The sequence below is a fragment of the Oenanthe melanoleuca genome, chromosome 1 (assembly GCF_029582105.1).
Source record: "Oenanthe melanoleuca isolate GR-GAL-2019-014 chromosome 1, OMel1.0, whole genome shotgun sequence".
In the NCBI taxonomy this organism is placed as follows: Eukaryota; Metazoa; Chordata; class Aves; order Passeriformes; family Muscicapidae; genus Oenanthe; species Oenanthe melanoleuca.
The window spans coordinates 9,196,875-9,210,218 of record NC_079333.1 but is presented as its reverse complement, the minus strand read 5'-3'; the positions used below and the strand labels follow the sequence as shown (position 1 = coordinate 9,210,218).

General features: G+C 38.4%; 1 protein-coding gene across 1 annotated transcript in view; it reads right to left on the bottom strand.

Annotated features, from left to right (window-relative positions):
- Positions 1-13,344, bottom strand: part of ROBO1 (roundabout guidance receptor 1) — a 580,691-nt gene that overhangs the window by 17,531 nt on the left and 549,816 nt on the right. The window contains exons 21-25 of the mRNA XM_056496975.1: positions 9,966-10,120; positions 6,302-6,637; positions 3,707-3,814; positions 1,221-1,365; positions 662-913 (exon numbers count right to left, since the gene is read on the bottom strand). Coding sequence (XP_056352950.1) covers positions 662-913; positions 1,221-1,365; positions 3,707-3,814; positions 6,302-6,637; positions 9,966-10,120 — 996 coding nt within the window. The remainder of the gene's footprint in view (positions 1-661; positions 914-1,220; positions 1,366-3,706; positions 3,815-6,301; positions 6,638-9,965; positions 10,121-13,344) is intronic.

Here is a 13,344-nt window from a genome sequence, read left to right as displayed (position 1 = left end):
GAGATGTAAGCATCATACATAAAAGGACTCATTCAGAATTCACTGCTTTATGGGAGAGAAGCTGTGAGAATTTATATGCAAAACAGTTGTAAAAGCAACTCAGAGAAAAAACGAAATTTCCCTGTAGCAAATATCTGTCTCTATTAATGTTGGTCATTCCTTTAAATAAGGTTAGATGGAAATGTTAAGAAAATTTTGCAAGCAGTAATTTCCTGTATTAGGATTTATGAGAGTAGGAAAATCTATAGGTTACATAAATTATATATTTATATATATTCATACATATTGGTGACAAGTTAATTGCACAGTTACTGTGAAATAATGCATGCTATTTTATGGTAATAATGCAGTAAATCTATTGGAAACAATGGAACTGTAATTATATGGTAAGCTGTGTTAACGATACCACTTTGATAACCTGATGATGTGAATTTAACTTATGTCAGCATCGTACGTAGCCTAAAGTGATATACTGCACTTCTTCCCATGGTACAATAATAAAGCAACTTAATTACCTATTTCTTGGGTTAAAATAGTTCTAGCATCCTGGATTAGAAGTTAAATAGCAACAGAATAATGTGGAAATTGCTGGCCTCACTAAATCCAACAAGGAATTTTCAGCGGGGCTTGGATGACTCTTGCTACATTTGCATTCACACACCTCCGGTCAGGTTGGTGTTGTGTGTGTCCCAGATCCTCCTGACAGTCCTGTAACATGGGCTGGAGTTCCTCCTGGGGAGAGGGGGTGAGAGTGGCAGTTGACTGATGGCTATAGGAGACAGCGGCTGGAGAGGAAGCTGCTCCTCGGACAGGTGGAGTAGGACCTCGCTCATCTTCTTCCTCTTCCTCTAGCTCATCCTGCTGCAGGTACATCCTTGCAGGTGGCACAGGACAAGGAATTTCTTGGTCATAGCTAAAATTAATTTTTTAAGAAAATAAGGACTTAAATTTGTACTGTGTAATTAGCATATCTGACACATGTATTAATAGCCCAGAAACACACCACTGTTCTCTGTGCTCTTGAGAACAGCTCAGTAAGGATGTGCTGAGTGGATGCACACCACTGTCACTGAGTGCTCTCCAAATTGCCACGCTACAGCTCAACCAGCAGCACCAGAACAGTGCTGCAGGAAGGTCTCACTGCCAGCTGGTAGGGCAAATCACACCTCAATTAACTAGTGATTGAAGTGGTGGGTGGGCAGTGCCTCACTCAGCCTCACCTTTCATCCACGGAAAGGCTGTAATCCTCGCTGTTGCTGTGGGGAGGTGGATGTGCTGGAGGGGGTGGCAGAAGGTCTGCCCAGTTCATGCCAGCCTGCTTGGGAGCCTTTGGGGTGCGAGCACCCTTCTTGTGCCCTTGACTCCCTGGGAATAAAAAACAGCACACATTTGTAACACTTGGAAATCTCTCCTCAGCACTAGCTGTGAAAACCAAAATAACTGTAGTCCCTTCCCGATGCTCTTGCATTCTTTGGGAATTTTACTCTTTTGCTCAGTTTGGAGCATATCTGCATTCCTCCTTTTTACACTAGTTTGTGTTTCTAGCTTCTTTGTAGAATTGATCTACATTTTAAGTGGTTGAATTTAACCAGAAACTTTACATAGCATGGAAAAAAACACATGGGATACAAAATAATTGTTTTAATAAACACTCAAAATGTGATAAAACCATAAATGAATTCTACAAGCAATGTCATTAAGAGTGAGCTTCCTACTTCTGTTAATTACATTAAAGATTATAATCTAAAACAAATGAGCTGTAGACATATTTTCTGAAGTGCCTTTATCCTATTTAATTGCCAGAACCTAAAATACAATATGATACAGATATGATCTATTAAAGTTCTACTGTTGCATTAAGTCACTGAATATAGGTAATTTGTACTTGTCCACTGAAACATTTTAGGCACAATGAAATTACTACTTTTAGTCTAAATGGTGGGTGCAGTTGAAAATAATTGCTGGAAGAACTAAAATAACAGGGGAAAAATAAAGATCGATGAAGTATTTCACAAATGTTTTCAACTACTATTACCGGAAAATTACAGCTCATAATCAAGCAGTGCAGCTTTAACAGCTCGAAAAAATTCAACTAAGACAAATTATTCAGGTGGTCTCTAATTTTGAGTGTGGACATGGCTATGATGACAACTGGCTCAACCATTGTTCCTTGGTATATATACATTTTAATCTTTCTTTGCTATTGTTACACCTTCATTATAGATAAACTCCTTTTAAGTAGATACAGTCAATGTGGTTTTGAGGATGTTGTAGAATCCTTCTCATTTCTCTCTTAAACTGAGGCATGATTTTATATTATCACAGTAAAGTGTTATATACACGATTAAATATACTGCAGTGAGATTTAGGAAGGTTGTTTTTTTCACTTCTGCTATCTCAGATTTTCCACTCTTATTGACAGTAGTTCTGATTATTATTGTCCCACATTAGCTGCCAGATGCACATGTTTTAGCTATGTACAATTGTTTTTGTGGTATCTCAGTATGTCAAGCAAGACATTAACTATCCCAAGGCGACCTGCATTCTGTATCCTAAGCACCATGATAGATACATGGTTCAACACAATTAATTTATTACTATGGCCACCTTTCTTCTTTCCTGCTGGAGTCCTTGGCATAGGACTATAAATTGTTAGAGTTATGAATAACCCTAACAGGTATCAGCACGGAGAACACCACTCTCTCATTGTTAATTTGCATGGTTCATACCCAAGATGTTTCATGCTGCATTTCAAGTCTTAACATCATTGAGCACAGGCTCAGCACCACATCCTGATCTTTTAGACCTGGGAACAGGCTGCAGACTGTCTCTCAGAACAACACTGCTGAGCAGCTGGGAGAACTGGGAGCTGTGCTTATCTCATCCCAGCCACTGAGAATTCAGATCATCCAGAGGCACAGCAGGGCTCATCAACATATTGATATCTCTGCTGTGCCTTAGTTAGAATTGGTCAGAACAAAGCACAGGTTGGGATTAAGGCAACTGCACTATCAAAGGCAACAGCAGAACAGAATGGGAAAAGTCTGCATCTTGATTAGTAGATGTAAAGTTCAGGGCACTTGTGACTGAACTCACCCTGGAACTGGTTTGATGTAAATAAACACAGCCTAACTACCACACTTACAGTAAAGCCTCAAAGCAAGCCTGTGTGTAGTTTCTGGTTTAGCTCATGTGCCTCTACCACTAATCAAACTAAACACATGGGTTTAATTTACAAAACGAAAAACTTCTTAGAGCAGAGTTCTGTTGGGTATCACTCAACTGCTGTGGTATCTTGAGCTGGTTCATGAATTGGGTAAGTAGACCCAAGAGACGGGAAAAAAAGTCACTAAAGCACTAAAGTACCAGGAAGGTAACACATAAATTAATTTTTTTTTTTTTTTGGTGACGGTTGGAAAGAAACTGCAATGACTTGCCTTAGGAAATCCAACCTCCATTCGAGCTCATGACTTTCACAATTTTGGAAAATCAGTTACTTAGCTGACATTTAGATGACACTAAGCAACCATGAGGATGCAACAGAAATATAGGCACCTATTGGGACAGTTTTTGTGCTGTTCAACATCTACTGTCCATGGATTCCTCCCCATCACTCCTTCTCTGTGCCCAGTAAATATTGCTAACCACAGCTACAGCATCCAAACACCACAAAGCCAAAGGCTTGGAAAACTGCAGATGTACTCACCAGATGTACTGCTGCCTCTGTCTGAGCTGTTGTAGGATCCACCTGTATTCTGGTCATATGACTGGTTGTAGGGAATAGTTGGAGCAATGTTGTCATTTACTCGGTAATCTGCAAGTTTAATGGCATGGTTAATGCTGCCCTTCAGGAACACATCTACTTTTACATACTTGACAGTAATATAAAGTAAGATCTCCTGAAAATAGTGAACTAGAAACAAATTCATTTTGTGAAAGAAAAATTATCCTGCAATCATGTTTAATTTTTATCTTGCCTCTTATATTAGGCTTAGGGGAAATCATGGGAACTTAGTACCTGCACAGCTAAAATGCAGTAAAATGGAATTCTATGCACAGGGTTTTCACACAGCCTCTGCAATGATCAAGCCTCAATGAATAAATCAATCTATCTATCTATCTATCTATCTATCTATCTATCTATCTATCTATCTATCTATCACCTGTGTGAGCATTTCACATACAAATACTGTCACCTTGATTGATTTTCCATGGTCCCCACCTGATTTATGCATGCAGGGCAACCAATGGACTGTGGTAGCTTTTTTTGGTATTTCAAAGGTGACACACCCACATAGGAGTCAGCTGTGTATGACAAGGGCTGAATAATTTGCTGGAGCAATAACTGAATTTGGTTTACAGCAGGAGAAGTCTTTGTTTCAGGTCTGCTGGCTCCAAGAATATTTTTATTTCTACTGGATTAAGCAGGTTCTACAGGCAGGGCATTTTTTGCTAATAGCTGTTACCATCACTTTGCTTTCCAAAGCACTTGGTATACACTTACTACTTTTATATCTAGATCTGGCAACCAGATCTGTAAAACTTCATCAGAAGTAAAATATTCATCTGGCAGAACAATACTCTCGTGCTAAAAAGCAATTACAATTTACAGAGAACAGAAAAGAGATAAGTCACTCTTCATACAACAAATAAAACTGCGTCATAAACAGAACCACTGGACATAAAGTAGTGACAATGAAGCACAGCATGTAACTCATCAAAATGGTTACTTCCCATCACAAAAGCTACAGGTATAATCAGCAGCAAGATGGCTTTGACTTAGGAAATGAGAAAACCAAGATCAGAATATTGACTCATAAAACAGCAAACCAAAACAAAAATAAACAAAACTAAGAATTCAGTCCCCATCTGCTGCAGAAATGTTTGTGATAATGTAAGCATGGGAAAAAGAGCAAAATGATAAATTCCACACCAGAGTGTATTCTGTAATAGTTTCTCAGCCTAGTTGCATTCCACAGACCACGCTGAAGCCCTACATACCACATATGTTTACACAGAGGATAAACAGTAAATCAGCACTCTGAAATATGTATATATGACTGTCAGCAGACAATGCTTTAAGGGGGCCTTTCCACACTACAATATGCTAGAGAATATGCAGCTGTAATATACACAGTTTGAAAGATGCAGTATCTTCCAGCACATAAAAACCAAACATGTTTTAATTCCCAAAGAGGTACGTAATACACAGTTCATGAAAGAGAACAATTACAAAAAATACAGCTTTCACCCTCTAGTAAGGAGCCAAAACCCTTGAATTTTCCTTTGGCATGTTTATGTCAAGGGATGGTGTGACATTTTATACTGCCCTTTGAACTCCTCTGTGAGTAGATGGGTCCTGTAGAGAAATCAACATTCCTGCAATGAAATGTTTTTTACTGGATCACTTATCACTATGCGATCACTTGAGTTATAACAATCCATAAAAAAATTCCAAGTTAGAATGGGTCCAGCTCCTAGGGATACTGTTTTGCAAATCAGGTTATTAAAAGAGTTGCATGGTAGCCTGGAGGACTAGAAAGAAGAAATCACATACCTATTTCTTCCAGCTCCCACACAGTATATTAAAGAAACATGCCTTCAAGGCCTCAAAAGCACATTCTGATGTTTCCCGTTAACACTGAAATCAATTTATTTTTAGCTTCTGGATCCACAGACTTCAGTCAGGGTAACACAGGAATTTAGTTTCCAAAATTGTGTGCAGTAGCATTGCCTCTCAATATAAGAATTGAAGACTTGCTAGGAACAAGTCTAAAATGAATTGGATCACTCCATTTATGTCCCCAGTGTGCAACACAATACAATTTTACAGAGTTTGATATGCAAAATTTCATTCGTTTACATGAACATGTAGATTTAATGAGTCTCCATCCACGACTGGGAAGAGTGGGTTGACCTATTTAAAATTTAAGGTAGAGTATAATGCGACTACTATGCATCTGGCTTATGAATAAAATATCTGGCCTCTGTCCTAACCAATCCCTTAACTACTATTTAATTTAAATTAATTTTATATCCATAGGAAATGTATTTTATTTAACTCTTTTCTAAAGATACAGCTGGCTATATTTTACAATAAATTCAATATCGGAAAGGTTATGGTGGTGCTAATTAACTTTCTGACACTGCTAACGGTGTATTTCTGAATCTAAAGAGGCAGAAGTCTAAAAGCACCACAGAAGCCTGTAATTGCTGAACCTTAAAGCTTTAGACTCCCAGAACCAGAAGGTCAAAACTCCTCTGATGCCTAAAGAGGAGAAACAAGCTAAAAGCTCTTCACCTTTGTTTAATTTGTTTTGCTCCATAATGTTGTACTGTATGGGTGGAACCTCTTGCTTTTGCTGAACAGAGGGTTTCCAGTGTTTCTCATTCGTGTCCCCGCTGCCACTGTTAACATTATTGCTGATATTGGACTGGATGAGCTGAGTGGTGGCATAAGGAGTGGGCTGCCCAGGCTGGCTGACAAATCTTCCATCCTTTAGATTTGGACTATTGAAGGTTTTCATCTCATTCATTTTGTTGCTGAGGTCCACGTCCCCATATACCGTTGACTCAGGCAACATCAGGTTTGTCTGCTTGTTGTCCAGCTGATTGTTGTAATTTGCTATACAATCGGCTAACCACAGAGGAGAGAAAAGAGAAAAGGTCATTCTGTTCGCTCACACCAGGCTTTCCACGAAACCCCCTCTAACATTTCCTTACTGCACAACTACATGGCTCAAATCCATGGAGCAGACACACTGAGGCAGAGATACTTCCATTAACTATTCAATTTACAGAATATTATTTATCTTATACACTACTGCTCCAAAAGTAGAGTTCACTGTTCTGAGTCACTGTAAATTCAGACCTGATGAATTATATCTACAATGACTTACCTTGCTGGCCTTTTCCATATAAATATTCATGTTTTTAGACATTATTCTCATAGCAGTATCTATATTCAATTGGTTATTGTGATTTAAATCTCTTGCATTGCAAGGAAAATTCAACCAAAACTTAACAGTGGGAATAACTAAATAAGACTGTCATCTCATGCCACCCCAACAGTATCTAGACACTCTTGTGATAAGAAACAGACATACAACAGGTTTTCATAAAACAGCCTTAAAAATCATTACATGTAAGAGAATTAAAGAAAAACAGTACAATGTAAAAGGTAACTCAGTACCCAGTAGCAAGTCTTTATTTGATCATTGTTTGCTTGTACAATCTTATATTTTAACTTGAAACAAAAAAGGCAGAAAAAGCAATCTGGAATTTTTGCTGATTTTCAGTTGCTTTGTATATTGCAAAGTATGTAATAGCACAGTAATACATTGTCCTGTATGCTAAAGATAAATGGTATAGACAGCATGAACTCATTCTTCTGACATTTACTGCATCCTGAGACCACCATTTATTGCAGACAGTAAAATGACATGTGCTGATACTCTGGCCACTACTGCATTAAACAGTGTCCCTGCCTTGCCATGTTCTCTGGCCACTGCATGACAAGAAACCCACACATTTTTTCTTCTCCACATCCAGTTCACTGGGAGAATACTGAATGAAGTAGTCCATGGGCCACCACTTAGAAGGCTTAGTGGAACTAGCATTCAATGATCCTTAAGCAAAAAATTCTAATTTTCCAGTTGATTAATGCATCAATAATTACATAACACTCACCAGGAATATAGCTTTCCTCTTTTAAAAGAAATGGTATTTATGCTAATGGATTTGATTCAAAATCCAAAATCCATTACCTGTATCCACAATGAATTTACTGGAGAGGATGCCAAGTCAAACTACATACAGAATTCAAGATTTTACCATTACTCTAAATGAAATAACTAGCAAACATAGAGGATTTTCAATTTCAAAAACATTCCCTAACACATACATATTTTTAGAGATATATTACCCGAGAAAGGGGAATGAAATAATGCTTGTGTAAGAAAACCACCAATCCACATTTTCAGTGACTAAGGAACAGTATCAGAACATGCCACATAGAACTTATCACTGTACATTTCATGCACCCAGCCTATGGATTTTCTTGAAGGTTTTACTGTTTGATATATTTTTCCTTCTTATGTGAGGTGTTATTTACTGCCTCTGTTATTTATTGCTTCACAGTTCTCAACTTCTTGATTTCTAGAGTTTAAATGTTTTCATTTCTCTCACCTACTGAAACCATATTAGTCTTTCCTCCTTTCCAAGTCTATTGTATTATACTGGACAATTATATAGACAGTATATTCTTCACTCCTGATACCTCAGGCTTTGCTGCAATATCTTTGCAGTGTCACTTATAACACATCTTTACTTCCTTTCATTTGCAGCTACATCTGATTTGTGTGTAAGGCAATATAATCAATACAGTATATGCAGTAAGTACATTTTTTACATAGACACATTAGAATTCCTCATAACAAGTACTTTAAACTGGTTTACCTATATAACAGAAGAATTATCTAGTTAGATTTTTTATGGCATCTACTTTTGGAACAATTGGTTCCTGTTCTGTAGACTTGGAAGACAGTGTTATACTTAAAAGAAATTAAAAATGCAGCTACTTTGCATATTCACAACTACTGAGGGGATATCCATCGCTGCTGCTTCAGAGCATAAACCAGCCCACAATGACAGAATTAAGAAGAGTTGGCAGAATTTCCAGGAAAGAAGAGACCACTCTGAGCACATCGTCTGACCCACAAGCTCCAAAGTTCTACTTGAAAGGAAGGAAACACTTTGTGACAGAGCCAAGTTTAATATGAAAGCTAAAGTGAGGGAGAATCCACTGCAGTTCAACACAAGATGTTATAACAGGTTGCAACAATCAAAAATGTTCCTTCTCTTCTTTTTCTGAATTTGTTAGTTACCAGAACTTGCTCTGTCTCTCCTTGCCACAGTAAACTACCCCTGAATCACAAATGTTTTTATACAGGTACTGGTGGATGTGATCTCCTCAGCCAGAGTGAGAGACAAGTCTCTAATGCCAAAATCTCCCACCTTGCTCTGCAGCAGCTGGCACTGGTCACTGTCAGACAGCATTAGTGCAGGAGATGAATTGCCATTACCACCAGTCATGAATTACCAGCCATTTGAGCTGGTTTCACATTAATTACAGGAGGCAATGCTGCTTGGCACTTACACAACTTTACATGCTCCCTCTCTGGATTGCTAGGATGTGCTGCTAACAAAAAACAGCAAAAACCAGCAGAGATACTTGTAGTGGAAAAGACTTGTTTCATTCCTCACCAGTAACACTGGTTAAACCAAAAGGAACCTAAAACAAATGTACAACTAGCACTCTGAGATGTATTTCCTCCAATATGTTCCATAGAACTCATGAGGTTTTCTTCCAGAGCTCTCTGAGTCCTGCTCAAGCTCCCAGAAAACCACTTAATCTAACATTTTGTAAATGCTCTAAGTGTGTGAATTTAACTTCTTTATTCCCACACCCTAAACAGAACACCAGCTATCCAATTTTGTGCAGAATGGCACTCAGAGTGAAGGTCTGAGTGTGCCAAAACAGACTGACTTTGTTGCAAGCACTCTAGCAATGTTTTATTTCTTGCTTCCCATCACATCCAAACCAGAAGGAAAACCACATTAGCATCATGTTGGTATTTCTCCTTCTCCATGCAAGCAACAAGGATGTATAAAACAACCCAACAATTACCTTTTTTGCTCTATTCAGAATCCAAAATGTATTAGTTCAGTGTGAGTTTTGGCAGCATTGAACTTTGCAGGGGCTCCTTAAGCCTGCTACAGATCCAAAGAGGATCAAGAAAGGATCCAAAAAGGGACCAAAAGCATAATCATGACATAGAGGAGACACTCTATTAAGCCTAAAAGCATGGGAAATACAAACCCAAACAAACCTGTGCACTCTGTCAGGTATGAGAAGCACACACTCTGTAAAGAAGATTCCTTAGCAAGGTAGAAACAAATCTAACCTGGTCGACTGTACGTTGTAAGGTTGCTATCACTGTTGCCATTGCCAGAGGTGCAGCAGTTGATGGAGCAGTCATTGTGATTGTTCCCTGTGTTAGGCCAAGTGTCTGCTAACCATGGCTGAGTGGCTGGTTCACTGATGTTTAGGAGTCCAGGCCTTTAAAAACAAAGCTTGGTCATTTCAAAAATTAAGAAAAACAAAACATTTTCACATTGCAGTGACAGTCTTCCCAAATGGTGAAGTATTCCAAAATAATACCATGTACCAAAAGGCTTGAGCACTGAAAAACACAGCTTGATTCAATTGTTTAGCATTTTCAAGTCTCCTGTCTAACCTGTTCCTTGCTAAATCACTCAGGAGTGAGCAGTCAAGGGCAGCATCAGTTCATTTTGCTGGCCTACACTTTGTGTTGGTGAGCAACATTTACCTGTCACTTTGGTTTTCATTTTTCATTCTTTTTTCTCTTAGGACATTGCACTTTTATTTTTCTGCCCCCTTAACCCTTTCTTAAAGAAAACAAGGTAAAAAAGAGGATATTGGCAAGTCAAATACAAAAAAAAAATCACATGTAGAATCAGGATAGATACGCAAGTAAGAGCCAAATTTAAATGTGAATATTCCCAATTACTTGGTCATTTATGGAACAAGATCTCCTCACCATCATTTAGTACTACTGTGGTGCATCAAAGGGAACAGCAGATAACAGAAACCTCTGTGTTTTGGGAGCATTTGGATCTCACTAACCATGCTGAGTGGGTGACACACCCTTGCTCATGAGAAAGCCACTCAGCTCCTAAGGGAGTTTGAGGTACTTGGGAATACTGACCACCTGAAACATATTCAGATATGAATGTTGCATCCTGGCTGCACTTGGAATAAAGTGTGTCCCTGTCCTCAGCAGAAAGAACAGCATTCCTTGTTTTCCAAGCTGCTGAATTTTTGCAGTGAGTGTGAAAGTCTCTCTGATGAATGTTCTATAGAATCTTTGGTGGCTCTTCAGCCTCCCTGCTAACAATGCAGTAGCATATTACAGTCCCACTCAATTTAAAATTGCCTCTGATAACTAAGGTGCTTTAAAAAAATAGTTAATTTTAGCTACTGTCACATACACATATATGAACACAGTCCCCTTCTCTTGGGATTTAAAAGGCAACTTTCCATTTGAAATAGTGCAGAAACTATTTTCCATAATATTAGATGTGATGATCTTTGAAAATAAAATATGCTAATCCTCTTAAACTGCAAGTTGAAAATACAAGCTGCATGCAGTTATTTGTGGGGGATAGAGCCTGTCAGTGCTGCAGGCTTAAGTCATAGACTCAGAATGACATTTAAAAGATCTATACATATATGTGTATATATTTCTGTATGCATATGTCATCTGACAATTTAACATAGGAGGTGATGAGGCTTGACTTGCTGTCAGGCTTATAAACCAGCCAATATGCATTCAGTACAGAAGTATTTTTTTAAAAAATCAGAAATAAATATACAGCTGTGTAGGCAGTGAGCAGGCCAGCTGATTTGAAATTCCCTGCTTTTCTCCCTACAATCTGCTCTTACAATGAACCTACACCTCAAGGCATTTAGGGTAGACAAAGCATCCCAGAATGTTTCAGCACTGTAAAGATCTGTGCACAGGATTTTTGCACAGAGAATTAAGATCCTTTGTTTCTAAAATTTACTTTGCATTCACACCTGCTGTCATGTAAGAAATGTGGTGTGATGTATACAAGGAGATGAGAATTCTACTAATTGGAGCCATTTAGGTAGAACTGTAGCCAAGAGAGGCTTGCATTATAGCTCCATAGCCTGATGATGATCTGAGATCATAATTTCCAAATATCTTTAACCTTGGAAGCAAATTTCTTGACTCCCTAAATTACTGGATGGGGTCTGAGGCCAGGGTGGACAGAGCCAAGTGGCTGTGTGGGTGCTAGCTGGAGTCAATCCAGCACAATTACCATTAGTCAAATCCTGTCCAGAAAAGGGATTGCCACAGAAATGGGTATTTTTTCAGCAGCACACAAGTGGGGATTACATTGAAATATATCACCGTGACATTTTGAAATCTGAAAAATGCTTTAACATGCTCACATACTGCACTTGGCAAAAAAAACCTAAACCTTTCCAAAAAACTGCAAATATAAAGTAAGGAAGTGAAAACCTTTAGCTTGGAAATCAGAGGACAGTTTCATATGCAAAAATAACTTCTTTTTTGATTTTTGGTTTTTGTTTTTTTTTTTTACATTGCAGAACTATGTTTCATATTCAACAAAATAAGTTGCATCACACATGCTGTCAATGCTACATATGCAAGTGAACAAAACCAGCACAGATATTTGCACCTTGAATCAATTACATTGTTAGATTCTGGCACTGCTGCTGAAACACTAGGACAGTAAAATTGAAGTTGATTCTCTACAAGTACCAAAATTACTGTGCATGATGTAGACACTTGTGGGTTCATTTCTGTCCTCTATATGAGAGTGCTTCCCCTAGTCTGTGCTAAGGAAAGAGTGAGAAAGCACAGTGGCACAAAGAACACAAAGGATGTTAGCTGAGTATTTTTTTAACAACTCTCAGGGAAAGAGAGGGTTCATCTCCTCCCTCAACCCAGTGATTTACACATTCTTCCATTCAAAAATCACATGGTAACTGTTCTAGAGGTTTCTCTCCATGCTCCTATGGCCATGAGAGTGCAGCAGCACACAGTGCTGGGCAGAGATGTCTGCAATTCCTCACAATATGCCAGCAGGAGCTGAATAGCCTCACCTCTGCACACCACTCAGGTAGACTAGGAATGCTTTATTTTATGCCTAATCTTCACAATTACCAAATTTTTGCATGGTCTTGCAAATTAGGAATCACAAGATGCCACCTGTGAACAGGAATTGTTACAGGACTTTGCTGCCCAGCTGGTCTCTGAGATTTTAGCATTATTTCAGCATTGTGCCAAATCTTTGAATGTGACCTAGAAAAATAAAATGGTGTGCTACTAAAGCACCACTGCTCTGACCTGCCTTTTTGCTAAAACCATTATTTTTCTTCCTGAAGAAAACTTCACCCTTACAGAGGAAATGTAAATTACTGTTTTTTCCATGGCCATTCATTAAGTAATAAGATAAACCCAGTGAACATCCCTTAGTTAAACCCTCAATCTGGAATGGACCTGGTTCTCAGAGTGGGTGGTTGTTAATTTACAACCTGCTTCCCTCTCCCTCAGTGCCCCATCTATTTTAAGCAATGCTTTAACTGTTTTGCATTCACAGAAAGATTTTTTTTCTTAAAATGTCACCTTATAAGCCATTTATATCTTCAACATTTTTTCCAATAAACATTTTCTTTCTTTAGAGCATTTGTGAGGCAGCTATATTTCT